We start from the raw sequence: 27,995 nt of genomic DNA on the forward strand, positions 1-27,995 counted from the left end.
TGATCAATAGGCGATGTCCACTCATCACTTCTTAAACGTGGAAAAATAAGGGAATATTTTTGCAGCACGACCTTCCACATTTCAAGATGGTTGTCAGTGGCATGCTGTGAGAAGACATGAATATCACTTTAAGTAGGTGGTATTTAATAATATTGGAAACAGCTTTCCATGGAGTTTCTGAAAATAATTTCACGGTATTTGCCCTACTTATTAAAATGTCTGAATTTCCCCCTCCCCCCCTTCCCTTAAACCTTACAAAATCAGAGAACTGATTCAACGTCAGACTTGAACGGCTTGTGGCTGTTGCCGACACAACCACCATGTCAGATGCATTCATACGACTCCATCTCTAGAATGCTCAGCAGTCAAATCGTACTATATGCTCTCTGGCCAACAGCGATGTCAAGCTGTGAGTGGGACTCTAGTTCAGCTGCAGGCTGTGGAGGAGTCGGAGAATGGAAGAGGAAGAATCTACACTCTTCTCATTATTCTTTCTTGTCATGGCAGCTGCTCTGCGAGTCGGCTGTCAGTCTCAGCCCGGCATCAAGTCAGCAGGAACCCAAGGTGTACAGTGCACTCATCAAATCTGCCTGCAGGCGGGGAGAAAACAGCTATAGAGCCCAAAGCCACCAGCCAGTTGCAATTAAAGCTGGGGAACCCGAGGCCACCTGAAGGTCAGTGAAAAACCCAATTATCAGCTCGTCATACATTGTCAGCAAGAGTTACGCTTGGAAACAAAACTCACCTTTGCACCGGCTCTCCAAGAGGAGACGGTCGGTGTTATCACAAGAATACAAACTCTCAATTAGGTAAACAGAACATTTGTTTTATTGTTGTTGGGACAAACTAGAAAATGGGGGGAAAAAAGTCCCGGGGTAAGGGTATGCACCGGGCCACAGCTCAGAGCATGCAGTACAGAACTCTGAAAAAGTTATAAAAATAGACCATTTACAATAAAAACATATTGACAAAGATAGTTCAGTGGCAGTAATGATTTGATTGTTCATAAAATAAATGTACAATCGAAAAACTAAAAAAAAAAGACACTTCACAGTTTAAAAGGTGAGAGCACAACACAATGCAGTCTGTGGGACGGAAACGCTCGCTACACAGTAGTTTCGTGTTTCCACAAGCCAGTCTTTACACTGGCTGCACTCTCCGTGTTAATCAAAGGCACCGCATGTCCGTTTTCTTTCACTGTGCCACCGGTTTGAGTGACAAGGTTGAGCCCATAGGACTTGGGTTGGCTCTCTAGTTCTGTACCGCTTGTCTGCTGTACAAGACCGGAGTCTTTACTTGAGCATGACCCAGCGGCAGTAACCACGCACTCGGCCTCCTCAGCCACCACTGTCCCGTTCCCCGGGGTGCTGCCGCCTCCTTTATCTGCGGCGCGGGGGCGGCGCGGCAGGCTCGCGCTGTCACTGCTGTCGTGCTGCAGCTGGCTCTGGTGGCGCTCTCTGTAGGCCATGTATGCTGCCCGGCGGCTATTGCGCGCCGCTATGTCGTAATGGTGGTGCCGCCTGTGGGGGGCGCTCTGCACGCTGCCCTGCACGCTGCCCTCCACGCTGGTGGGGACGTCGTAGGCGTACTCTCGCAACACCGTTAGCCGACTCGCCCTGTGCGCCCGCGCTCTGTTTTTGTGGTGCCTGCTTGTGTGTCCGTTGGTGGCCGCCACCGGATTGTTGATGTTGTTCACCGGGCGGAACTGCACCTCGACTGGCGCTACGTGCATTTTAATTTCATTGTCTAGAGAGTGTTCCGTCAGGCTGTTGTCCAAAACAGCTGCACCGTTGGCGGTCGGCGGCGCTGAGGCGGACTTGCACTGAGCTGCCTCCGCGTGCAGATTGGTCAGCTTGCTGCCGTGGGCGGAGTTACGCATGCTCGGCGCGCTCTTATTTGTGTAAGAAGAGTCTGCGCTGCTTTGGCCGCACTTCGTTGACTCGCCATCCGCCTTGCTAGCTGATCCTGCTGTGGATGTCATTGCCACGCCCGGCTGAGGCAGAAGGGCATCCTCCTGTTCGGAGTAGGCTCGTCTCCCGGAGCAACAGGCCTGGGACCAATAGCGCCTCATGTCCTGCCTGTTGACACAGTGATGCGCCACCATGAACGCGCCCAGTGCCAGTGCGGCCACCCCAAACAGGCAGGTGAAGGCTAAGTCATACGGGTGGTCCTGGGATACAGCCATGGCCCCGAACACCCAGAGGGCCGCATACAGCCCCAACGCCCCCGCTGCACCCATCAGCTGGGCGGCGAAGGTGTGCTCGTTCTCCAGGGCCGACAGGGGCACAACAGGGTGGGGAGCGGACGCTACGGAGGACGAAGCCTCGTGAGGCTGGAGCTGGAGAGTGAGGGGGAGGCAGGGGCTGCTGGGACCGTCTGACCCGGCCTCCCCGTTGGCTGGAGCCAGATGCTGCTGCTCTTCGCTCGGCTCCTTGAGCTCATAACGGCGATCGGGGTGGCGGCGCAGCTGCAGCAGGATGCTGAGGAAGTACATGCAGTCCACGAAGATGATGAATCCCACTGGACCATAAAAAGCCCCGATACTGGGCTCCCATGACATCCAGCAACTAGAAGGAGAAAAGACAGACGGGACCAATCAAGCGTTTCATTTACAGTAAGATAATAGATGTGGCTTTTAATATTCTTTAAGAGTCTTTTTCCCGCAATTACATCAAGATCATCTTTTAGCAATCATTTAAATTATATAGCATCTCCTAAAAAGGAAAATTGCCAACAGCGCTCATTAAAACAATACAACATCTCATCTGTCACTGTCATTATTTACTTCAAACTTAAAATAACTCTTTGAAAAACTTTTGCATCTCGTTTTTACAGTAACTGCCCCATTACGTTTAATAACGCAGGCTGGGTTCGTCTTGCTTGCAAGAAATTAATTAAACTCCAAAGACTTCAGACAGATACGGGTGCAGATTTCTCAATTAGTCGGCCACGTTGCACCATCGAAACAGCTGCTACTGTTGAAGGGGGGCGCGGGGGAGCTCGCTGTAAACTGGCAGCAGTTGCTTGTTGCTTGGATGCGCATACCATTAATAGGCCACCATAATCAGAACTTCAGGGAATAAACTTTTCCTACCCTCATAAAAATATCCATTATTTACTCAAGCAGAGCAGCTTGGCCGGTCGATAACTAAAGCCAACTCCTCCTGAGGACAGAATGTAAAATAGAAGCATCCGGGCCCAAGAGAGCACTTAAAGGCCGTTATCCGCGTAAATGGACAAAGCATTACCATGAGCTCCTACTGAGGGACGGTAACAGTAATTGCTTTCAATACAGGGACTGCTTACTATGGTGCATTGGTCCGGCTGCCGTAGTTTTTGATGTTAGCTGCTGCAGTGATCCCACAGACAATGATGGGTATCCCTCCGCCGATTAAGTAGAACCTTTTGGAGAAAGCACAGGAGGGGTGGTTCTGCTTTAGTCTTTCCGTTTGTAAGACGACAAGCAGGCATGCTGCACACAGCGGTCCAATGGGACACCAGGCCTCTACACTGACACCATGTGGCAGTTTCACCGACAATCATGACCACTCACAACAAGAGGAAGCTCACCTCTTCTCTCTTTCGAAATGCATATATCACACTCACACACTCTCTCACACACACGCACACGCACACACACACACACACACACACACACACACACACACACACACACACACACACACACACACACACGCCATTTAAGTGTAGTTTATACTGGCATAACAACAGTTCATAAATGATTACAAATACCACAAGAGCACAGCATTTTCAAGACCGCACGCTCATGCAGATCCAGTTCCGTTTTAAAAAGGAAACCGAAGACGGCACTACATAAGTCTAGCTCTGGTTTGTTGACTGCTTGGTAATCATAAAACCACCTGCAGTTTACTGACATGTTACATGATGTCGGAGCAGCAAAGTGTAAGATACTCAAGGGTTAGCCAACGCTGCTATTTGGAGGTGCTTACGTGGAAAGTTGCCGTGTCCAGCTAAGAAAATGCGACCCGGATGCGTTACTTTTTGCCACGCATCCGTTGTAATGCAGGAGCGCTGGTATTGTACCTGAGCATGGGCCGTGGTGGCGGTGGAGGTTCGTCCAGCTCTTCGTAGCGCTTGGCCTTGCGCGTCACCTGTTTGTAAATGTTGCGTGCAGTCACACCCACCCACAGAGCCGTAGCCAGAGTGGAATAGTGCAGCAAGATGCCCACCTAGAAGAGATTGAATCGTTATATGCATGACATTTGCTAAAGCAAAAGAAATGCAATCAATCCCCTATGTCAGAATGACAGACTGCGCCTGTTGTTAAATTTCACCAATAAAAATAGAAATGATGGAATGCGGGGCAGAAGGGTATTTCAAAAGGCATGATGGCCCTTTAGCATTGTTTTAATTGAGTATGTCTTCATCAGCCTGAGTTGAAAAATCACCTTGTGAGATATATCTTTATGCCAGAGGGGATTACATAAATAAACAAAAACTTCTGCCAAAATCTTCCATCCAGGTACTTTGTGCAATGAAAAATGAATAAGTAATGTGTCTCAGTACAACACCACGATGGGAGGTGCAGGATGGCCTCCAGCCATGGTGAAATCTTTCTATGCATCTTTTACTTTGTTTCCACATGTCGTTTTTATGAGCGCTGTGAACTTAGCCAAAGGCAACATTTCCCAACGTTTTTTTTTTCCTTGAAAACATCGGAAGCACTTGTTCATTTTTGACTGCTGACTACATAAGTTTGTACGAAAGCACAGCGGGAGTTGTTGGAGGAGTCCCGCTGGTGTATACTCACTGCTTGGCACACGCTTGCATATCGCGTTTGATTTATGCCTCCAACAAAGACCCCGCAGGTGAGGGAGATGTGGAAGCAGAGGTTGACCAGCATGTGCCAGAACTTGCGGCTCACACGGACAGACCTGAGGTCACAGAAACAACCGATCACAGAATTAAAAAAGGACAAACGTGTCATGTGCGAGCATTTCTTACTTATGGATGGGACGGTTGTTTATGCTGACACAGATCTAAACGGTGACAGTTTTGTTTTTACCCCAACGGGGCTGGGAAAAACTGACAATATTTGTGGGGATGATACATTTACAGCAACGTGAATATGACGGCAAAAGAAGGACTAGAGTAGAAAATGCATTTGTCCCAGGCAAACATAAATAAGAGCAAAAATAATGAATTGTAATCAATTAAAGCAAAAACAATTACCTGTGGTGGTAGACGTAGCTGATGATAATGGTGAGCAGGCTGATAAGAAGTATGATGGTAGTGGCATAGATGACTGGGTGCAGGGGCTGGATGCTTGGAGAGAAGTACTCCACACTGCTGAGGTCCTGCATGACAGATGAGAAATCCTCAGTTTTACGCAATATTGTAAAGAAAAAAGCAATGCCTAATTTACCTATGTTATACAATGAACATAAGAAATAACCCAACCTACCATCAGCAGACCATAGTTCCCCAGAGAGTTGCACGATATGGTGGTGAAGTTGTCGTGATGTCCCAGAATGCGGCAGCCGTCGCTTTGCCATCCTCCGTGGCCTCCCACCAGGCTGAAGTTCCAGCGGGCGGACACAGCATCTGAGCCGCGGGCAAACCGCCGCAGGGTGATGTTAACGGGCGTCCTCAGGACACGCAGGGACATGCCCTCTGATGGAAAACACAAACAGGGGTATCAGAATAGATAGATACGGACCTGCTGTCAAGTTTTGGTCGCATCACTGAAACGTTATGTCTCACCTATCTTGGCCATGATGACCGGGGCGGCAACACTCCTCCTCTTCCCGCCATCAGCCAGCTGGGAGGAGTTGCTGGTGGAGGGAAAAAACTTGCCATTGCGGAGGCCCAGTAGATGGAGCTTGTAGACCGTGTCCTCTGCCTGCCCGGGGAGCGCAGCCTGGGTAAAGAGAGACTGAGGAAGCTGCAGGGAGGCCTCCACAATGGGGCTCTACAGGGACAAAAGACACAAGGAAAGCATCTCACCATTTCATATTTTAACAATAGATATATTGTTTTGTCTATGTTCATCATTTTATGCGTTTGCCGCAAGCAGAACTAACCCCCACACTAAAACCCCATCCAAAACAACCTGCTGACAAATTGTAATTGTGTCGGGAAGGGGCTGACCTTGTGAAGGATGCTGGAGAAGGAGCTGGTTGTGTTGCATTTGAAGGCGAGTTGGCGGTCCTGTCCGGGTGTGCGCTCAGGGCTGGACCTCTGGAACAACATGCAGGTCATGCCATTCCAGTCGTTGGCTCTGACAATATGAGCCTCCAGTGCTATGTTGGGGGACGTCTGGAAGGACAACAGGAATGGTGGAATTTTACTAAATTTGAAATTGTACACGTACTGTGTGGGTGTCTCCAAGTGCAACTCCCACTTTGGTTATTGTCGATGCAGCAGCACATGGCTGGGCAAAGTGAATGAGCTGCCAATCTCGGGAAGTGGAATGAATGACAATAGCTTAACAAATGGTAAGACGCCTCTTCAGGAAATTGATATTGTTGTTTGGATGGTGCAGAGCGGCGTGACGCACAGCACAGCAAATATGTGGCTGACGGCCGATGGTGTGAGTTCTTATTTCATTTGTACAATGACGATAGCTAACCGTGCTACTGCGCGCTAAACTGTCAAAGCGCTGCTTGCACTGCCTAAAAAACAGAGCCCCGTAGTGTTGACAGGACTAACCAGGGAGAAGACTTGTACTGTGGCCAGACGGTAGACAGCAATCCTCTGGAGGCAGGCGATGATGCGGGAGCAGGCCATGGCTTCACGCTGGGCCATCCACAGCACCCTCTCGTCCGCCAGCATCAAGTTACTGGCCATGCTTATCATCACCTCACCCAGCTGCGTGACGAGAAAACATTTTGACTTGAGTGAATGCAGATTCAACAGCTAGGAACACTTCTGTGACCCCAGAAACATTGCTTACTCCATGCAGCAGCAGCACAGCGGCTTATATTCCAAATTACTTGAATGGAAACACAAGACGTGAACATGTTAAGCCACATCTTGTTTGAATCAAACAGCCTTCAACACATGCTTGAGGGCGACTCGTGGCTAAGTGACTATTTAAAACACATTTCAAGCATGGTGTCGCCAAGCAGAACTTTTAATAATGCTTTAAAAGTTTAGTGCTCCTTGCCTACAGTGGTTACAACATGCCAGGAGCTCCTTTCCTTTGAAAACTTTTTTTTCTGTTCGTTGGCCTACAGCTGCACTGAAAGTCGTGACAAGACATCTTTTCTCATTAAACAACATGACAACAAACAGCTGTTGAGCATTAATCCATTTGTCCTTGAACGAGGTAATACGCCAAATGCAATCATCGCATTGAACACGAGCTCGTAAAAAGTTCACAGACAGAAGTGCGGTTTCCGTCGTACTTACGTCTTTAAACTTCTCAACAAACTTGCCAAACTTCTCAATCATCTCGGCCACAAAGATGATGTCCATCTTGTCTGAGAAGTTGGCGGCATCGATCGTGTACACCAACAGGCGCCGAGCCCTGGCCACCACATTGCTCTCATTCAGAGGCATCTAGCAGAAAGACACAGAGAGAACAATTAGTCTGGATCTGGCTTGAAACGGTCCAGAGCAGAGAGGGACCAGCAGAAGAAGAGGAACTCGGTGAACGAGCTTCGTTAGTCAGATACAGACCTGGTTGATGACGTATAGAAACCGTGTGACATCTTTCTGGAACTGGCAGCGGGAGTAGTCCTCCTCCGTCCACAGCCCCTTGCGATCACAGTAGCGCCACGCCCGCTGCTCTTCGCCCGAGCCGCCCGAGTAGGTGCCGGCGCTCGACGGCAGTCTGTTGCAGGGGAGGTAGGCTCTGATCCCTGCCAGGGTGCGCGGCCACCTGGAAGAAGCCCAATAAAACGGTCCTGCTGTTTCCATTCTTCATTAACCGGCACACGCTACATCCTTAATTCTCTTCATTAACTTTAATGATTGCGGCTAAAGCCTTGAAGTAATTCATATGTTTGACCACAAGAGGGGGCCACAGTGCTTGAGATGACAGACTCTGAACATGTAACCGCTTCACAGTTGTATATTCACTTTGTATGGATGGATGTTCTCTGTGCTTAAGGCGATGCGTACGAGTGAGAAGCTCCGTGTCTGTTTCTGTGTTACTGTGTGCACTCACTTGAACTCTCCCTTGTTGTTGGAGACGCGTTCAGGAGCACAGTACTCAGCGGAACTCTCCAACACAACAATGTGGACGGTCCTGGTGGTGTTGCCCCTGCTTGTCCTGACCCGGCATTCCCAGTTCCCGGTGAAACCAGGCTGGATGTTTGAGATGGTCAAGGCGCTGATGGGAAACATGGAGGAGAAATTCCAGAGAATAAACAAAACAGCCGGCCTTACGGTGAACACAAGAAGCTCGACATAGATGCTTTATTTACTCTGAAGGGAAATTTAGCTGCTAAAAAGCTTAAAGTCTTCTACAAGAAAAAAAGAAAAATGCTGTATATAGCATTAATGAAATAAGCGATTTGTTTTCCTCATATAATGCCAATCAATACAGACAGTACATTCTCCACCTTCGGATTGCTTAAACATGAATGTAAACTGCCGTACCTAGCAATGAGAGAGCAGTTCTGCACCATGCGCTTTTCAATGAAGATGCCCTGGGCGGCGTCGGACTTGACCATGCGGCCGTTCTGGTACCACAGCACCTGCATGTCCTCAGCCACGAAGGAAGCCTGACACTGGAACGGCAGGCTGTCCCCCTGGAAGACGACCTGACGCTGGGACGGAGTCAGCTGGAATGAGGGCAGCTCAAGTGGAGCATCTGGGGAGACCAGACAAATGTTTAGAAGGAGATTCGGGTTTTCACCTCTCACGGAAAAGTAATGGTTACTAGATTCATATTTGTCACAAAAAATGTTTTTTATTCCATTGTCTCTGAACACACTGCCTTTTTTGTTTTACTCTTGGCACTTTCTGGACACAGGGAAACTACAACGGCGCCTTGAATTCTGGGTGCTTTGTCATTCACGTCAGGCCACGGCTCCTGCTAGATCTGTGCCATGTATTTCATAATCCCTCACTGTGATGAGTGCCAAACTGATAAGACATGAGCAAGTACAAACAAAGGCAGCAGTGGCCTGGGCAGCCCTTGTCTTATCTCCCGTGTCATTGCACAAGCCCCTGTTCTCCAAACACCAGCCGCCTTTCTGATACCAAAAAAAGAAACATTAAAGAGACTGTGCGCCGTTTTGACACGACAATCTGTGCCACAATTCAACATGACTTATTTCAACCTTTCAAGACGTCTGGGACTGGACAAATGTCGCATCAGAGAATGTCACCGAAATGACAAATGACTCCGTTTCAGAGTGTTAAAACTATTATTTTAGGGTGACATCGTTTCGCTGTGTCAAATCTATGGAGGTAATGTGTGCAAATCTTTGTTCCAGGTGCGTGTCCCTACCGCAGGTGAGGAGCTCCGGCTTGATGGAGGTAATGAGCTGGCCCTGGAGAGACTGGGGGAAGGAGCACTTGGTGTTCTTCACCGCGATGTTCTTCTCGTTGATCCAACGCAGCAGCCACAGGAGGTTGCAGTCACACAGCAGGTAAGGCGTCTGAAACTCCCTGTGGGTGGATAGAAACACATGTTTTATGACTTCAACGCCACTTGTTAAAAAAAAAAAAAAATGGCATGTCATATTCATTGGAGACATTCAGACGTCACAATCGCACATTGATGCTTGTGTCTTATTTCAGTACAAAGTAACATTGTTCTCATCATACTTACAAAGACTTCAGAGACACCAAGCTGTCAAAGATCCCCTGGGCCAGTGAAGAGAACATGTTCCCCGAAAGGTTCCTGGAGGGAAAAAAAGAGAAGAAGAAAAACACCCATCATTTATCCTCGTCTATTACATAAACGCTTGTTTCAGCCCGCCATTCATATATTCATTAAAAAGACTTACAGTCTGATCAGACTGGTGAGGCCCTTGAAGATGTCCACGTTGAGACAGCCGATGCTGTTGTTGGACAAGTCCCTGTTGTACAGAGAGAGAGTAGTTTCTTGTTTATTCACGGTTCAGAAACAACACGGCAACTACAAAAAGACCATCAATTAGCGAGCTGCATTTGGGCTGGTATGATTTCCAACAACATAAAGAACGAAAATCCGATTGTATTACCTGAACAAAAATGATACACAGGGAATTGCTGATGTTGCAAAGATAAAGCGTACCAGGTTTAAAAAAAAAAAAAAAAAGAACGAAAAAAGAGCAAAATTTAACAGACGGGTTGAGGCAAAGAGCCCAAAAATTCAGCTGACAGGTTTACAACGTTCAAGGTGATTTGAGATAATGTGTCCGTGTGGGCCTCCAGGGGGAACCTACACATCAAAGGCAGGGTAACACTCTGGGAGACGATTAATCGCCTGTGATTAACGTCAAAAAAACGTCAAAAGTGTGTGTTTTCTCCCCTGGATGTGACCTGACATGATGTCTCTGGCAAACATCCGATGGAAGTGTCTGATGCCTTTCAGAAGGAATCAAAGGCGACTCCGCGGCCGAACACGGAAAAGACTGATCCTGCCACTGTGAATTACACTCAACGTGCAAACGTTCATGTTCACTGGAGGCTCCAGGTTAACTTTAGCACACCATCCTCTGATACGCCGCTTCCCCACCTGTGGTTTGGGACCCCACAAACCAAACAATTAGGTTATTATTTATCATAAGTGTTTCTTTAGTTGACCCCTTATGATTAACAAGGAGAAATAAGGGAAACCCATTTGAACCGTTGTTGACAAAAGAATATTTGTGCAGCTTTAAATTAGCTGAAAGCAAAACCTAATTAGCTTCAGTTGTCAAACGTGGCAATTATCCAACAATCACGCTCTTTAAACTTCCCAGAGAGAGAAACCTCCACAGCAACCACAGCCATGGTGACTCAGAGATTCGCAGTCTTAGCACCTTTCCACAATAGCTGGAACACATATTCTTCTGTGAATGATCCAATCATGGAAAAGTGCCAAGTGAAGAAGCGAGAGCCTGGGAGAAAAGACGGATCATTACCTCGACCCACCAGCTAAACTGTATCCCGGGGTGCTCCAGGAATGCCATACTGACACAAAACGATACCTGGAAAACGTCTGTCAGGCACATGCTAACATCCGAACATTTATGTAATTATTGGTGTTGGTCCTTAAGGTACCAGCTGGGGAATTTACTGTGTGAGGTTATTAGTTCCACTTGGAAGAGAAGAAAAAGCCGCCTATAGCAAAGCGTGCCAATTTGTGCGAGCGCTGTGTGTCGGGGGAAGGATAACACAGTGGAAGGAGGGAGGAGGCTCCGCTAGCTAAAGGCATACTTTCATCTCACTTCAGATCGGAGAGTTACAGCTACCTCAAGGCTCTGAAGACAAGATGGCGAACACTGTTATTACTTTAACTCACTTTTTACTGTGTTGAAGAATCGTGAGAACTAACATAACTCATGCACATCAGGGATTCTTCTTGTCTGGCTACACCGACTCACGTCTCTATTGTCCATCTGCTTTCACTGGTCGACTGGTATTCATTACCAAACGCCATCAGCCTCAGGCATGTGGCGCATTAACAGCACGGAGGATTGTTTCAGCGCGGGGCTCGGGTTGTTGGGAATGATACGAGGAGCGCCAGCAAAAAATAGCCCGATGTGATTGGGCTCGAGCGGGGACAGTTCAGCTGTTGGTGGAATACAGAGTCAGGAGGGCCGGATGAGTCCATAGGGTCGGAGTGCTGTACATTTAGAGAGACAAGGCTATTTGAATACATCTGTAGGAAGTGAAGTAAGGGACCAGCAGACTACTTCTCTAACTTGACTAAACAGTGTTTTTGTTATTTAATAAATCCTGGGAAGAGTTTGTTTTTCAGCATTGGTTTGGTTTAAATTAACAATAAATGTGTACATGATACATAACAGCGACCGTAACACTGGTGGAGAGCAGCTCCACTGAGAATCAGAAGAAAGCACTCCTAACTCCAGTTTAATCATCCATCCCCGTCCACGAGTTTGATTACTTTTTTGGAAATTTTGTACTTCAATAGATGGAAGAAAGCAAGATTTTATTTCGAACACTGATGTATGACATGTGTTCTTCAGTAACTTTAAATGTTTCTTATTACTCGCTTTTCTTTTTGACAGTGAACTTTAAATGTAATATTAAATTCAACCTCACATTAGAAAAAAAACCTGAGATGCGAAAGTGACAACTGACATTTTCTTTTAATGTATCCACATTAGTTTGCATGCGCCGTGTTGAACACCGAGTCAAGGACCGAGAGAAGTTGGATTTATGGTCGAGGCGAAGGGTTAACGAGAGTCGCGCCGCAGAAACACATACAGGTTTTGATTTATAGTTCAGGGTTTGATTTCTCCTGGTAATACATCACTGCAACATCGCATCATGCTCAGATTATATTCCCCGCGGTGACTGTGTTGACTTACTAAATATGAGACTATTCCATGGAGGTCACACGGTTTCATTCACTGTGACAATGTGTGGGAGTTATGGTGAGCAGAACACTTACAGTGGAGAGCGCTTTGCTAGATGTGTGCTCCTGAAAAGGAGGAGAAATCTGAGCCCTTTTCCCCCGAACTTGTTTCAAGATGTCTTCACTTTCAGAAATCTCTACTGGCATCAGTGGCCGTCCATGCTGACCAATCACAGTTCTTGTGGTCCCAATGTGGTATATTATAGTTACATTTTTGACGAGTTCATCTGCGGCGTAGCCCACGGAGTAGCACATGGCACAGTAGTATAAATGAGTTTCACAACCACACTTCCAAACCCAGATTTTCCAAGGCCGTATGAAAAAGACCCACCAACTACGACTAAACTAATTACAACTACCGTTTTCCAAAAGACTAATGTGTTTGATGTGTGGAACCCACAATTATCCAAACTTCCGCATCCTTCTTTTTAAAAGCCCACGTCACCGCTTTGTGACAAAGCACACGAGATGAATGGGCCCTTCAAAAAGGCGCGTCTTGAAAATAAGAAGAAATCTAATTAGGGACCGCTGAGGGGGAAGGTAGACACACAGATCAAAGACTCCTCCTCAGAGCTGAGGGTGAAGAGAAAGGTGGAGAAGCATGTGCCAAAGGTATGTTGAATAAATGTGACATAAAAAATAAAAAAATACATTTTTATGTACTTCTTGCAGCCAATTAACTCTACTCCCATTTTACAAAACTCGGGGGGAAAAAATAGAGTGGATGTGTAGCGGTGGACGCCAACCTTTGATGTCGGGCTTCCGTGTTTACATTCCCAGGGTCCAGCACTACCTCATCCTCTCCTCCGCTCATCTTCCCCTTTCTGTGCTCCCTTCCTTTCACAGTCGAGTGAGTGACAACTACCCTTTGAAATGAACCGAGGCGGGCAGCGGGGGCCAATTAAACTCCGCTACCCTCGGGCAAAAACCAAAACTGTACTCCTGGAACACACATCCATGTGAGGTTGCAGATCACTCTGTGGTATGACAGGGAAAGTCTTTATGAAAAGCTTGTGGGGGGGGGGGGGGGGGGGGGGGGTGAAGACTTCAGTATTCAGAAGACACATAGGCCCGCATGAATCCATCCGAGTGTGGAATGAATATGCAGTGAGGATGAGGGGGGGTGGGGGGGGGGGGGGTGAGGCCGGGTCTGAGCCAAGGAGCTGACTGCCTTCCTGTCTCGCTCTTATTGCTCCCCAGCAGCAGCCAAGCTCAAGTTTGTGTTGGCAGCGGCTGGTTACTGTCGGATGAATTCCAAGTCATGCTGTGTTCTTGCGCTCTCTCATGCACACACACACACACACACACACACACACACACACACACACCCCCGCGGTTTATATAGCCGCCTTCTACCCTCCCCCCTTTAGTGTGTGAGAGTATTTAAGGCATCATGCTGTCTGCAGCGGTCTCTGGCAGTGGACCAGAGAAAACAAGGCAGTAGAAATAGACCACTGCTTGACCACGCCCCCTTATGGACACTGGACACACTCTAGACCTGCCAGAACATGCACACTACATTGCATAGCTGCAACATAACAGCTGCTTCAAACACAATATGTTATTGTGTCACTGCTGAGAGCAGTCTCTGACTAAATGCTGTTGAAGAAACACTTGCACATACAGCCTGCACGGCCCCGACACCCCATGGACTTCTAAGGAATCTGTAGAAAGCTTTGGATCAGCAACATATTTATCAAAACACAAGAGTTCTGCCAATTTTAAAATACCAAAAAGAAAAACGGCTTTAATCACATTTCAAAATGTCAAATAATCACGAGAGGACACATCGAACAAGAGGCGTCTCTTCCCTCACAATATTCACAAGCCACTGTTCTCACACGGCAAATAATTAAAGCAAGCGCTTCAAACTGCCTTGAAAAAAAAAGCTGGGATTTAGATCTTTTGGGTGCAATAATAATAGAACACCTCAGCGTAGTCCCAGTGGGTCTGAATGAGTGAATGCAGAGTGCACACATACTTGCAGAAACCACACGAAAGAGACCGTGAGGCTGCGGAAGCTCCACCACTACTTACAGTCTTTTGAGTGCTGCCAATCCGAGGAAAGCGCCGGGTTCAATACGACTGATCGGGTTACTCCGCAGGTCCCTGTGGAGGGGGGAAAAAGAAAGAGAATGTTCATGAGCAGTTTTAACAGCAAAAAAAAAATAGTAGAGCTGCAACAATTAGTCGATCATCAAACGACAGAAAAAGAAGCTGCAGCTGCTATCGGATGTGACTCATGCTAATTATACATCTAAGCGCTTTATTGACTTTCTTATGAGTTATGAACTTTTAGGAAACCGTATTCTGCAGAGTAATCATTAAATCTTCTAATTACATGGCACCGCTGGACTTTTGAAATGAACATGTCATGCAAGCATCAACATGGCGAGTAAAAGATAATACGGCTTGAATTCGCACAGTGGAGCATATCTATACATGGGTTCCTTTGTCTATCCAACTGGAGAACCCCGACTTCCACCAACCTCACCCACTGATCTTTAATGCACAGCTGTCACACACACACACACACACACACACACACACACACACACACACACACACACACACACACACACACACACACACACACACACACACACACACACACACACACACACACACACACACGAGGTTCAAAGGCTTGCGGTCACAGAATTCCTGCAGCGCTCACCTGCGCTGGCACTGCCTAGTCACTCATTACAGTGGAGGTTCTGGAGGCTTTCTAGTCGCCACCTGAACCCACACAAAGGGCCTCTGGGTAACTCTGCCCGTTTGATGTGGGAGAGCTGTCATCTGAGGGTGGGTAGGTGGCCATAGATAAGTCATGGACAGAAATCAGAATCGCGTGATAAAGCTTTTGATGTGAGCTAGCAGAGACGGCTCCTCTGTGCGTGGGTGTTGAGAGAAAAATGAGAAAGCAGGACAAAAAAAAATGATCTAAAGAGAGCCTTTCAAGACCTTCATAGCCAGAGACAATTCTAGGACTTTTAGGATGTGTGAACGTACGTCGAGTCTATTAATTTGAAGCCAATTTACTTTTATGTAAACTTTGTTTAGAGTTGCAGTAGTTACAGTTGAAGGAAAGCAGGACACAAACAACATCAGCCATGCTCTCCAAGTTCAGAACGCCAACTAACGGATGAGTCGATAGAAAAGCTCTTCTGCTCCTGTTTGAGTCACTGGTCAGATGTGCTAGTCACAAAATAAGGTTGAACCAAATAACAGAGACACGATCTATACTGTTAATATTCTGACATATACGTATACGCATGAGAATTACACTAACTGCAGTGAAAGTTTTAATGCAATTTTAATAAAGTAAAAACAAAAAAAGCAAATTAAGTTTTGTTGTTTTAAATTTCCAATATTAAGAAGAATATCTAAATAAGGCTCAACCAATTCTAAAGGACAGAGCTACTGAATGATATCTGCAGGTGGTCTCCACAGTTCAGCCATCAGTCACACTGTGGAAACCAGCTACATCGCCCGCAGTAACCACCACGACTAATGACAAAAAAATAACTCGTTTCCATCACTTAAGGACAAACCAGTCCATACTTAACTATCCATAACTGCACTTCAGATTCCAAAGGCCACTGACCTCACATGACCTGGCACCTATTTCATATATTTGCAGAGAAAAATACCAGGTTTTCTTGTCAGTTCTTTTTTAAGTTTGCTTTCATCATCTTTTTCTAGCGGAGACAGAAAAAGATGTGTGTGTGTGTGTATATATGTGTGTGTGTATATATGTGTGTGTATATATATATATATATATATATATATATATATATATATATATATATATATATATATATATATATATATATATATATATATATATATATATATATATATGGCCCGTTCCGGGCAAGACGCCAACATTCCCTCTGAGGAGAGAGCAACTGATGTGTGTTAAACAAGCCAACAGTTGCGAGGAATGATGGATGACTCCCAGTTAATAGATAATTAATACAAATATTTCCCTCCCTACAGAGCAATCTCTGCACAAATCCAGCTTCGAGCGAGACGATGTAACTTTTGGCGTCTAATATTAGCAAACCTGAGCCTGAGGCTGCGTTACTCATGTTACTTAGGCAGTGCTCCTATTTTATTACGCCTCTCTTCTTGTGCTACTGTCACATTTTAGCATTTACCGTCATCCTAAAAATTGTCACAGTGGTCGCTGCTCAGAAAAAGTTACACAGGTTTGCGTTAAAGCAAGGCTGTCCAACTTTTGCAACGTGTAATGTTAAAACATAGCACAAGTGGAAAAGAAACATCAAGTCAGATAACTAACTTACTAATTAGTCACACAGCAACATCTGTATAAAGTTTGCAAACGTTAGCCAACCTTGGCCGCCACAAGCATCTGATCATACCAGACCAAGTACGGCTGTAGCTACAAAACGACTGAGTGTATTGGATTGGGCGAGGGTGCGTTTTATTGCGCATGACTTGGTAAAAGCAGTATTGCAATATCCATTTCAAACTAACTTTATGCTTATGTCTTACTTGCTTACTTCCACAGGCATTGTTCTATTCATGAATAGAGAACAACCGATTCTCCAGAAAACACTGCACACTGCAGCGGTTATCCCTGCTCTGTATTCCACAATAAGCATTCCTCCACAGCAGCGGATTTAGCAAGGAATTAGCATGTGAGGGTTGCCTAGCTTGGCTCCTATTTCTATGAGGAGGGTGATAATGGGGATTCTGTGTGGCTTATTTCCAAGCAGGGGCACCTTTGGCCCCCGACAAAACACAGCGGTCTCCACAGTTACTTTGCAATTTCATGCAGAGTGTCGGATAGGCGTAATCAATTCTCTGCCCCTCTCTGGCGCTCACAGCCAGCTGCTGTCTCAGTCTTCATGACTGCATACGGGCAGAGTCCAAATGAGGGAGAGTTTCTTTGTGGACTTAAAAAAAAAAAAAAAAAAAAAAAAAAAAAGTCAGGAGGAAGGAGGGGTGGAAGGCAAGACGGAGAGCCTCGGCTTATTCAAACAGACTGGAGAGCTTGTGGAGAAAAAAAGGGGGCGTGTGATAAAAAGGTAGGGGGGGGGGCAGAGGGACATTCGAGAGAGGGAGAGGCTCCAGCATTCAGAGCGCGTTTGAAAATCGAACTGGTGACACCTCTGGTCTCGGCTTGGCTTCATTACAATGACAAAAGCAAGCAAGCCATCTAGCAACCTCGCTTCGCTGGTTGAGGGTGGACAGGAGCGGGGTGGGGGTCTCACAGCAACAATGGGAGCTGCTTTCGGAGGTAAACCGGCCTGTGGATTGGTGCAAAGACAGGAAGGACAGAGTTTTACAACCAAATTGACAGGCCGTTCACAGACAAAGCACATAAGTGCCTTAAGGGCTCACTATGCGGAGAAAGATCAAAGTTTTCTTTTTCACATTCAGCACACAGCCTCCTGTTTATCCTCTCGACCTGAACTCTTAAAACTAATATTTGACCCAATTCAGGAGCCTACAGGGAGTTCTCCTGCAAATCTATGAACAATCTAGACAGATCAGTGTCTTATCAAAATTGGAGTCAACTCAAGAAAAGCCACGCAGGATGATTTAACGCAACAAATTATAACTCCAAGATGAGAAAAGAGGAGGAAATGCTGCTCCTGCTTTATACTGATAATGTACAAACTTTTACTTTGGGAGTACAGCTGTGAGGAGTACCGGCAGGTTCCATGACAAAGAAACGTGTAGAATCAAATGCAGTGTTATACATACAATATGCATTTGTATAATTCTGCATGCCAGCTCTGCATGATGTTTTAAAAATAGATTTTTCTAGCAAGTATGGCCAAGAAACAGAAAGCACGTGAATCATAAAATGAGTTGTCATCAGTGACCAATTAAATCAGATGATTGGAACGAAATCTTATTTCTGAATTGATACCACAAGGCTAAATGGGTCTGGCCTCATATACCTTCTATAATTTTGGGCCTTTTTAACCAAACCAAGAAGACTCAAGGGGGGGAAACGTGCCCTTAGAATTCCATGTCAGTGCAGTCATGTGTTATTGTAGCCTTGGGTAAAAGCGCGGCCATTAAAAGGTCTGGTTATTTTATCTGCATGAAGCCATTCCAGAGTGATAAATCACCCATGGCCCATATGTGCGGGCCCAGAGCCATTTTTCTTGAAATCTCCGTAGGAAGGAAACACGGGTAATGACATTCCAATCTCCGAAGTCAGAGTCACGTGGTGCGGATGACATCTCTCCGTTGTTCAAGGAATCTCGGAGACTATCCACGGCTATGCCAATCAATGCCTTCACCTTCTAGAACTCACTTCCGTCTCCTCTCCCTGGGTAAGCAATGAGGGGCCCGTATGTTACTGCTCTCAGAAAAGTGGGCCCCATCACAAGAATAACCACGCAGCTGTATGTTGAGAGTATGTCGCCAGGCAGACAACAACCGACCCTTGGGGCTAGAACTATAATTAGCTTTTTCTAGTGCCATCTCCAGTCTTCCACCATTGACTGATAATCCTGACCGGGGCTAAGTGCTGTGCGGGTGCCTTCTCATTTTCTATGACCAACATGTTTTTACAAACCTACTCCACAAGCCCAGGCTTCATTTGTGCAGTGACGTATGGCTACTGCTGATGCACTAGTAGATATAATGTGAAATGTTGTGACGGTATTTGACAACAAAAGCCTCCACGATTGTGAAGTCCACCGGTGATATATCGTATGGAAACATGCAGCCTTAATGTCTGCTTTGAAAGGTGGTGAACATCCCTTTTTAAAGCTAAGACTATTCAATGTTTCAGAGTGTGAATCTTAATGCATACATTTCAAAAGCTTTTCTTTGAAAGTGCGCTGGAATAAACAGAGAAAAGTTCAGGCATGGCTGTAAACAAAGATGCATTAATGCCCATGCAAATCACTGGCAGAAAAGGGAAAATAATAATAATACTTACAATTTTTCAAGTGTAGATAATCCAATGAAGGACCCATTTCTGAGTTCTTGAATCTTATTGTTGTTCAGAATTCTGTGGGGAGAAGAATATAAACAAATTCAATGAAATAGAAAAGAATACAACTGATGCAATGTAATGCACCTTCTATGAATAAAGTCCCCAAAATATTACAAATTAATTTCTGTTGTCTGAATATAAAAACAACAGAAATCAAGAACAAGCCTGCCACAGTACCCAAAACATCAGCGCGGAGTGTTTGATAACTTATTTGTGAAAGTGGATTCAAAAGGATCTCGTCTTCGTTTCAAACAGTGGACGGAAGCCATTTTGCCACTTGTTGACAGATAACAATATTCAGTGTCACTCCGTGTTCAAACGGGGTTCTGCTTTCATCTTTCAAGGCTGCAGCTGAGCATTCTTGAGACACGTAGCCAAGGCGAGATCAAGCCTCCGGCTTTGCTTTTTTTTTAAACTGAACCAATCAACAACGGCAAAATGCTGCCCCAGTTGTGATTCTGGCATTACGGTAGCAAAAGAGGCGTCCACAGAGAACTTATACTGACAGCTAACCCCTGATTAAACGTAATGCAATATGAGGCAACAAATGTGCTCAATGCAGAAAATCATAGTTGCAGACTGAGGTAAGTCTTAAAAATACCTTCAATACAAGCAACAAGTACACAACCTGGTAGAGGTTGTCATCGTTTTCTATCACCACAAAAATAAAAGCGAGCTTGAAAAACGTCCAAGTGTGAATTCTTGATTGCTTCCTCCCCGGGTAATAAACCAGATGTTATTATTATCCACTTTATTCCCCGTTCACAGCACAAGCTGATTCACTGCATACTGAACTACAAAGTAAAGCTCCACTTTCTGTGCCTAAGTCCCAGAGAGTTCCACACTTTCTCCCCAAACTACTCCCAAAGGATCTGGAGGAATCAATAGCACTGTTAACTCCCAGCACCAAACCCCGAGCAGGGAATTGTGGTTTGCATATGTTTCTGGCCAGCTGGGGGGGGGTTAGGGTTGTGCTAGTTGTACCCACAATCCCGAGGCCAGATTGGAGTCATTATGGGGTGTTGAGGGGTTGTTTTATTACAGGGTTGGACAGTGGAGGCTCATTGTAGATTTGCTGCTTGGCTCCGTGCCGCTCAGAGAGAGCTCACACAAATGATTCCTGTGTTTCACGGGCTTCTGAATGCTGAAATGGCAGATGTTAAAACATGGTGATGTACAAGGCTGCAAATTATATCACCGCCTGCGTACACATGATCTGATGATATAGGCAGAGACGCTGGGCCCCCCGAGATTGTGGTCACAAAAGTCTCATTTATATTGCCGAATAGTTAGCATGCCAGTGGGATGCGTTTACCATGAGGCCTGTGTGGATTAAGGAATGCCTCACTCAATCCACATAACATAGAGAGAGCACAAAAACACCGTACACAACACAGAACTGCAGAACAAGCTCATAATGTTTGGCTGACAATGTTGGCAACTGATGCTCCAGAATTTAAGATAGTGACTCTTTCAGTTGGGTGCCAGTTAGCAGTCGAGCCAATTTTAATTGCTGTTGTCCAATAGCCCAAATTTGCCTTTACAATCGGCGCGTATCCTTTGACCCTTGAAGACCAGGATCTGGAAAATGCCGAGCAACGTCCAGGTGCCACCGAACAGATCGGACCTGAGCCACGAAACCTCTTTTGCACCATATCCGTCATCTTTAGTTCGGGCCTGACAATCACTCTTTTCATGTCATTCTGAGCCAATTTCCAGAGGTACAAATAGGGCAGAAAACTGATACATTTTCAATGTGGTGACATGAAAGCATGGCTAATCATGACGACATTTACCAAACAGGAAGTCTATATGAAAACATGTGGAGTGGTCACAAGTAGACCCTCACCCACATTGACGTTAAGTTATTTGAGGTTACAAGCAGCACAAACGGGCCTTTTTTCTCTCCGGAAAGTTGTATAATTGGGTTTACAGAATAGATTATGAATCTTTAACAGCATGTCTGGGAATGATTCTAGCCTGGTTGCATAAATACACAATTCTACCCTTGTGACTCTACGGTCCGTCAAAATAAACTGTGAAGCATTGTCTTCCTGAGAGGTCTAAGCCCTTTACTTGCCCTCTTTCCATTCCTTTCCTTCTTTGCATGCCTTTCGCTCCCTCACCAGCCCCGGCCCTCTGCCTTCCTCATGACACAAGTGTGACCTCGGTGCGTTGGAAACTGCTGCGGTTGCAAAATTGAGTCTTTACACTTGCCTTGGTGAGAAAGACATAGCACTGCTGACAAGCAATATACATATAGCAACGCCTCAAATTTGTATGGAGAGCCATTTAACCACCCGCGTCTCCACCGCCCTCAGGATGTCTGCAACTAGACCGTCTGCTTCCTTACTGTCTGTCTCTGGACGGCGGCCTGAAGTCTCCAGACTGAAAAACGGTGTATGGAATGTCTTCAGGCAAGGCCTCGAACGATGGAGGAGGGGAACCTCCCTTATCTTGATGCACAGATAAGACTTGCTTGAGCTCAAGCCAGGAACAAGCTGCAGGGGGATCCTAGCAGATCTCACATCCTGTCTCCTGATACCGCCGCTATAAATCTCAACGACATTTATGGAAAACACAAATTTCTCCTCTCTATCAGAGTAACAAAATGCATCGGCCCCTATTTCATCTTGCCTTTAAAATGAGTAAAACATGACACTATCAAAGGTAGTCCTAATTTCACTTGAGAAAATACTCCGACAACATACGCCTCTGGCTGGAGGCACATTACCCAGAGGAGGACGAAAAATGGCCAGCCACTACACACTCCCCTCACAGGCACATGGCTTCTTAAGGACAGAGCCAACTGGTGCTCTCTCAACACTTCCTTTATGCTCAGGAGGCTTGTAGACAAAGAACTCCCGTGAGCGGAGAGCTGTAACCCTTCAACAGGTTTTCAAATAAGTTTCAAGCTGCAGTTGAGCTCATAAAACCCCTTCTAGAGTGACTTCCCCTGAATACAGTGGATGGAAAAGTGGGCCTCAGTTCAGGTGGAAAGGGGAACTGGTCCAATGGCTGGGGTGCTGCGACTTGCCAAGGTAATTCTTGCGGTTAACCAGCACTTTCTTGTTCCACCAATGATCCAAAGCATCTGCAGTACTTGGATTCACTTTGAGAATAGGAACCAAAAAGGGTAGAAAAGACAGATTTGTTTTTTTAATCACACGTAACATCACGTCCTTGTGTTGGTGCAAGGTAAAAAGTCAAACTTAAGGCCTTGCAATATCCTCTTTCAACACCCAACAGGCCAGGCCATTCCAGCAAGGTAGCTTACAGCTCTATGGCTGAACGGAAGAAAAACTGATCCGCTATGCAAACACCAGGATGAAAGCAGATGAGTTAACTCGACAGAAGACATTGCACAGCCTTGCCTCATATCTGAGCACTAAACTGAGCTGTTTGTCTTGGATTAAATGAGACTTGGAGCAACCTGGCAAAGTCAAACCTCAACAGGTCTGTGAAACGAAAGGCTGCGAACTGACTAAATGCGCAGCTGTCGGTGCCTCGCCTTCGGGATTTTGCTAACAAACACCGCAGAACTACTATGGAAAACACAGGAACATTCCTTTAGACCAATGGCTTGCCTGCAAAGCAACAAAAACAAATCCTCTGAAGACACGGATGACAGCAGGCACCTGTGTTGTAGTTACACAAACAAAGAGAACAAACACATGAGGTGATTGACAAATGGCCTGATCGCGCATGCGTCTGTACTTAGCAGAAGATATTTGAAAGCTCTGACACCCAAAGGGAAACTTCTCCACAAGCCTCAAGTGTAGCGAAGGCTCAAGGAAACCAGATGAGAACGTAACCCTAACTGCCAGTTAGCTCTGCTGTGAAACAAGACCGTTTACTGCACTCCAATGTGCCGTCAAACTGTGGGTTCTTTTTCCTGCAGCGAGGGAGGAAATCCCTGCTTTCTTCCCGACATTAATCCTGCGCTGCTCTGTAGAGGCCCGGAAACCAGGTGCGCTTATTTGCACTGTCCAACCCAGGTGCTCCCGTGAAAAGGATCCTGATTACACTAAACAAGAGCTGGAAAGAAATATGAGCTGGGTGAGTACAGAAAGCCTAAATACAGACGGGGGTATCGAGGCTGCAACGACAACATAGACACACAGAAATAAGCAGCGCTCATGGAGACTACTCACGCAGCCTGATTTATCCCTCAGTCTGAGGCAAAGGTGGAATTCATGCCCTCGTATTTTAGCCGAGGCCCACACTAACATGGGAGGACAGGCCAGCTGTAAACACATTTGTGTCATTTCCTCTCGGATTACTTTGGCATGCGGTAACATTTCAAGAGCACAAATGCGGGGAGTGCATCGCTCTTTTTTTTTCTCTCTGCAGAGAAGCATTCAGAGCAAGAGTAACTACATGTACTCCTAAACTAGTACCAGCAATCACTTAAAGTCTGGGGAAATAAAAGCTACTTAACTGTGGAACTGCTCATCTGCTGATAGGCATGGTTGAAAAATGTGTTTTTAAAAGGACGAGGTAACAGTAAGTCACATCATGTGAGAGTATCTGGGCTACGCTTTCTGGCGTGGAGTCAAAACAATCCTCCCAGTGATTCAATAAGCTCAATAAAGCCCACAGAGCAGTTCAGCGATTCCTCAAAGAAATCTGCTCTGTGTTCCAAATCACTTCATGTTCTCCTGATCAAAATTGCTATTCAGTAGGATCCAGACTCCCGAAGAGAAAAACAGGAAATCTTAAGTACAAAAGGAAAGAGAGGGGGAGAGGAGGGGAAGGGGGGGGGGGGGGGCAGTATGATGAATGGAACAGGTCTCTAATCACACCTGGCTTATACTGTCGTTTCTGGCAAGGCCTTTAATTAACTCACTACATCAAAACATCCATATAACAAGGGAACTATATTGCCACCATCGCATTAGAGAAATAACTTTATCTTAAACCTGAGTAACTGATTAGTCATAACTGTGGTATTTGGTGTAGTAGCAGTAGTAAAAACTATTAGTTACAATTGCAAACACACAGATGTCTGTCTGCTAACACTAACAAAAGTTAAGTTCTTAGACCAGATCCAGGTCTTTCATATTCAGAGAACATGTCCACGGAAACCCAAAAGGACTCGATGAAAAGCGTCGACATCTCTTTAAAAAAGCCAGAGAAACAAGTCACTGTCTCGTGAGTCACAACAGGATCTAGTGAATTGACAGTGAGAATTGTATTCACTCACACTAGATAAGTAAGAAAAGCTAATAGGAGTCGGGTCTGCTTTGGCTTAATAACAAGGAGAAATAATGGCCGCTAATAGTCTTCAAGCCTGAGAAAGGTCTCTCCTGGCAGCTGAGACCTCTTCAGTTCGTTGCAGACCAGACCAGCTGCGTCTCGGCCACGGTCATCCCCGCCACAAGACAGTGGGGGAGTCGTAAAACGGGACCACCAGACTCACTGAGAGGGCACGCCGATTTTACAGGTCGTAAATTAACACCCAAAAAACGCTGCAGTCAACATAAATGGCCGTTTCATTGCCACTCACGTCTCCGGGGGATTGTGAACAGAGCTCCCTCTTGAAGAAGGCAGCGCTGTCGTTTTGCTACAATGGATGACAACAAATGTCCACAAATACAAAAGCGGAGACTGGGAGGTAGTCCGGGAAGTTGCACCGCTTTCTGTCGGCGCTCTCTAATTACATCTTTTTTTGTTGTACTTTGAAGGCAATCTTCCACATTGCCGTGCTTGAGATCAATGCTAAATCCACAGGAACCTGGCACTTGCTTGAGCCAGGTAAATTGAACATTTTGTTTATTTCCATGCTAATATAGTTGAAATCTGAAATCTGTGATATCAGAGCTCAACAGGTGTTGAGGCAAATGTGGAAGTGGGTTATGATGCAGTCCTCGTGGGACACGGATACTGTTAGGGAGAGACGAGTAAATTGTTTTTAAAGGGATATTCTAGAGTTAAAGAGAGGCATTTAGTCTGTTTTACTGACAGGTCTCTTTGGCTTTAACTCTCAGTTGAGTAGCTGCCAGGTGTGCAGCTCCACCCAGGCCTAACCCCACCGGCCTAATTACTTTTGTTTTGGCTCCAGTAACTAATAAAATGCCTGCAAACATAAACCCAAACGCGCTCAACAATGCCTACCCTAAAGAAACATGATATCACAGACAACAAGCTTGTGTATTTCTACAATTTCCCCTAAACAATGTGCTTGTGTCTGCATTCTCATGCTATAATTGTGTCATTTTGACAATAAATAATGACTTAGGGGTTACCCAGCTCAAGCAAGTCTCTGCAATTGTCGTCCAATACTGTCCTGAAATCACTACAAACCAGTATGTAGGCTGTGGAAAAGCAGAAAGAAAGATTTAAACCTTTGGAAAGTGCTTCAAAGTAATGGACTGGTGGTAAACGGGTTTAAACCTGCAAACTCCCTCAACTCACCAGCCAATCCTATCCCTTTCTTTCCTTCCCTAAAGTCTATTATTTGCTTTCTACTCCTGCTCCCTGCTCTGGTATTCTCAGATTTCCCCCCCATCGCTCACCACCACCACCACAAAAGCAAGTGCACTGGACGCACAGCTTTGAATCTCATTTCTTCTTGCTAGTTTTTTGTGTGTGTGTGTGTCAATTGTTCTGTTCTGCCAAGCGCTCTCCAACAAGCCCAAAACGCTTTTTGAATGAAATCCGGCATGGTCTGAAAATCAGTCAGCATAGTAGGATTTCATGACCGCAATCGATGAGGTCATGAAATCCACTTGTGCTCAGTCCGATGTGTGTGTGTGTGTGTGTGTGTGTGTCACAATCACAACTGTTGCTTCAGAACTATAGAGTGAACTTTTTTTTTTTTACCTTGACTGGTTGATTACCAATCAAGGACCAACCCAGTATTCTATACAATGACTGTATGTTCAAGTGCACCTCTCGACATCGTTAAACAAGCAGACAGCGAGGTGTCTCGTCCAGAACAAAAGCACCACACAAACTAGACCCCAGCAGAGTTTAGATCTTGAACAAGTAGGGAAAAAAAAAAAAAACACCAGAAGGATTTACTAACTCACCAGCTAATGAGCTCTTAGCTCTATTAAAATGCCTTGGAGGTTTGATAAGTGACTTGTGTGAGCACTGATTTAGAAGCCAAAATTCCTTCTTGTGTGAATCACTACTGGAGGACAGGCGGTTACTATTACACAGGGTTTACATTTACACCATTAGCCTCCAGTATAAGACTGGTCTGTGGCTGACAACAAGAGGGCTTGTCAAGCTATATGAGCGTGTTTTTCTAATTTTAAACTATATATAAACTGGATGAAGTAAGTCACAGATATATTAAAATTAAGTATGACCTTTTGTAAACTCTGTAGATTTAATAGTATCACAAACATGCCAAGTCCAAGCAGTGACACCAAACAGAGTATATAGAAGGAATACGTAACTTGTGCTTTTAATTAGGTGAAAAATAAGTGCATTTGCGTCTCCTGTATACTCACAGCGTGACTGTCCTGTTGGGGAAGGAGTCCGGGGGTAACACCTGATGGAGCTCCATGTTGCTGCACACCACTTTCCTGTCGGAGGGCAGGCTTTTCCCACCGCTTTTCGGGCGCTCATCATATGATTTGCAATCAGATGACACCGCCGAACCGCCGAGCTGCACGAGCACAAACAACTGCAGCAGAGCCACCCTCATTTTCACACACGGCCAGAAAACCACTGCGGCATCGGCGAAAAATGGGGGAAAGAATGTTTTGCTACTGAAACGGGCAGACAGTGAGCGGCCTTGTTATGAAAAGGACCGCGTTAAAGACAAAAATGAAACCTTTGCCAGTGTGTTGTTTGGCTCAAGCGAGCCCTCCTCCTCCATTTCACTTCGGGCTTTCCCCCGTTGCTCCGCGGTGTTCAGTCCGACAGAGGTGTCCTTCTTTGTTTGCCAAACGACTCATTCATAATTCCCTTTCCATCCCGGGCGTGCTGTTCCGTTTCCTGCAACTCCACGAATCCGCAGATTTCCAAATGCTGGGTGTGCTCGCTGGTTATTAAATAACTTGTGCGGTTGTTGAGAGGTTTTTTTTCTTTGTTGTCCAGAGCGTGGGTCCAGCTCCGTGTTGTCTTTTCCACGGGAGGCGGCTGCAGTAGTCCCAGGTTATCCGCACTAACTTCGGGAAACACGACCAGGCTTTTTGTAAACCCCCGCTTAAATTCCCAATTACTTTGGATTACATAAATATCCCAACAAGAACGGGAAAACTTTCCCCTTCTTTTCCAGGGAGCGACAGGAAATTACTCCCAAAGAAAACACTCACGAGCGCTACAACAACACTCCTCAGCTCAAAGCGGGCTGATAATGCTCGGGAAACAAAGTCAAAGTTCTACATCGCAGAAAAAACTATCACTTTCAGCGGTTGTTGTGTCTTTTTTTCTAGTTCCACTGAGTCTTTGGAAAGTATTCAACAGCAGTTCTCTGTCCATTGAGAAGTCCTCCTCCCATGGCTCTGCCCCGGGCTCCACCATTGTAAAGTCCCTGGG

General features: G+C 45.8%; 1 protein-coding gene across 1 annotated transcript; it reads right to left on the minus strand.

Annotated features, from left to right (window-relative positions):
- Positions 1 to 816: 816 nt before the first annotated feature.
- Positions 817 to 27,955, minus strand: adgra3 (adhesion G protein-coupled receptor A3). Its single transcript, XM_068713442.1, has 19 exons — positions 26,963 to 27,955; positions 19,443 to 19,514; positions 14,546 to 14,617; positions 9,948 to 10,019; positions 9,770 to 9,841; positions 9,446 to 9,606; positions 8,590 to 8,803; positions 8,156 to 8,320; positions 7,666 to 7,867; positions 7,396 to 7,545; positions 6,694 to 6,852; positions 6,133 to 6,300; positions 5,746 to 5,953; positions 5,447 to 5,655; positions 5,215 to 5,339; positions 4,793 to 4,916; positions 4,066 to 4,211; positions 3,307 to 3,402; positions 817 to 2,567 (listed from the first exon to the last, which is right to left on the minus strand). The coding sequence occupies exons 1-19, from the start codon at positions 27,157 to 27,159 to the stop codon at positions 1,106 to 1,108; spliced, it is 4,074 nt and encodes a 1,357-aa protein (XP_068569543.1). The 5' UTR covers positions 27,160 to 27,955; the 3' UTR covers positions 817 to 1,105.
- Positions 27,956 to 27,995: the final 40 nt, after the last annotated feature.

Source organism: Cebidichthys violaceus, unplaced genomic scaffold (genome assembly GCF_023349555.1).
Source record: "Cebidichthys violaceus isolate CVI_PGR_0920_01 unplaced genomic scaffold, fCebVio1.0.p SCAF_19, whole genome shotgun sequence".
NCBI classification, from domain to species: Eukaryota; Metazoa; Chordata; class Actinopteri; order Perciformes; family Stichaeidae; genus Cebidichthys; species Cebidichthys violaceus.

What these genes read in the sequence shown, in the direction of transcription:
- adgra3 (XM_068713442.1), bottom strand. Translation starts at nt 27,159, where the DNA reads ATGAGGGTGGCTCTGCTGCAGTTGTTTGTGCTCGTGCAGCTCGGCGGT. An exon ending in AACAACAAGGGAGAGTTCAA is followed by an intron (nt 7,868 to 8,155) that starts GTGAGTGCACAC and finishes GGCTTCTTCCAG; the next exon opens with GTGGCCGCGCACCCTGGCAG. An exon ending in ATGCAAGCGTGTGCCAAGCA is followed by an intron (nt 4,212 to 4,792) that starts GTGAGTATACAC and finishes AATCTCTTCTAG; the next exon opens with GTGGGCATCTTGCTGCACTA.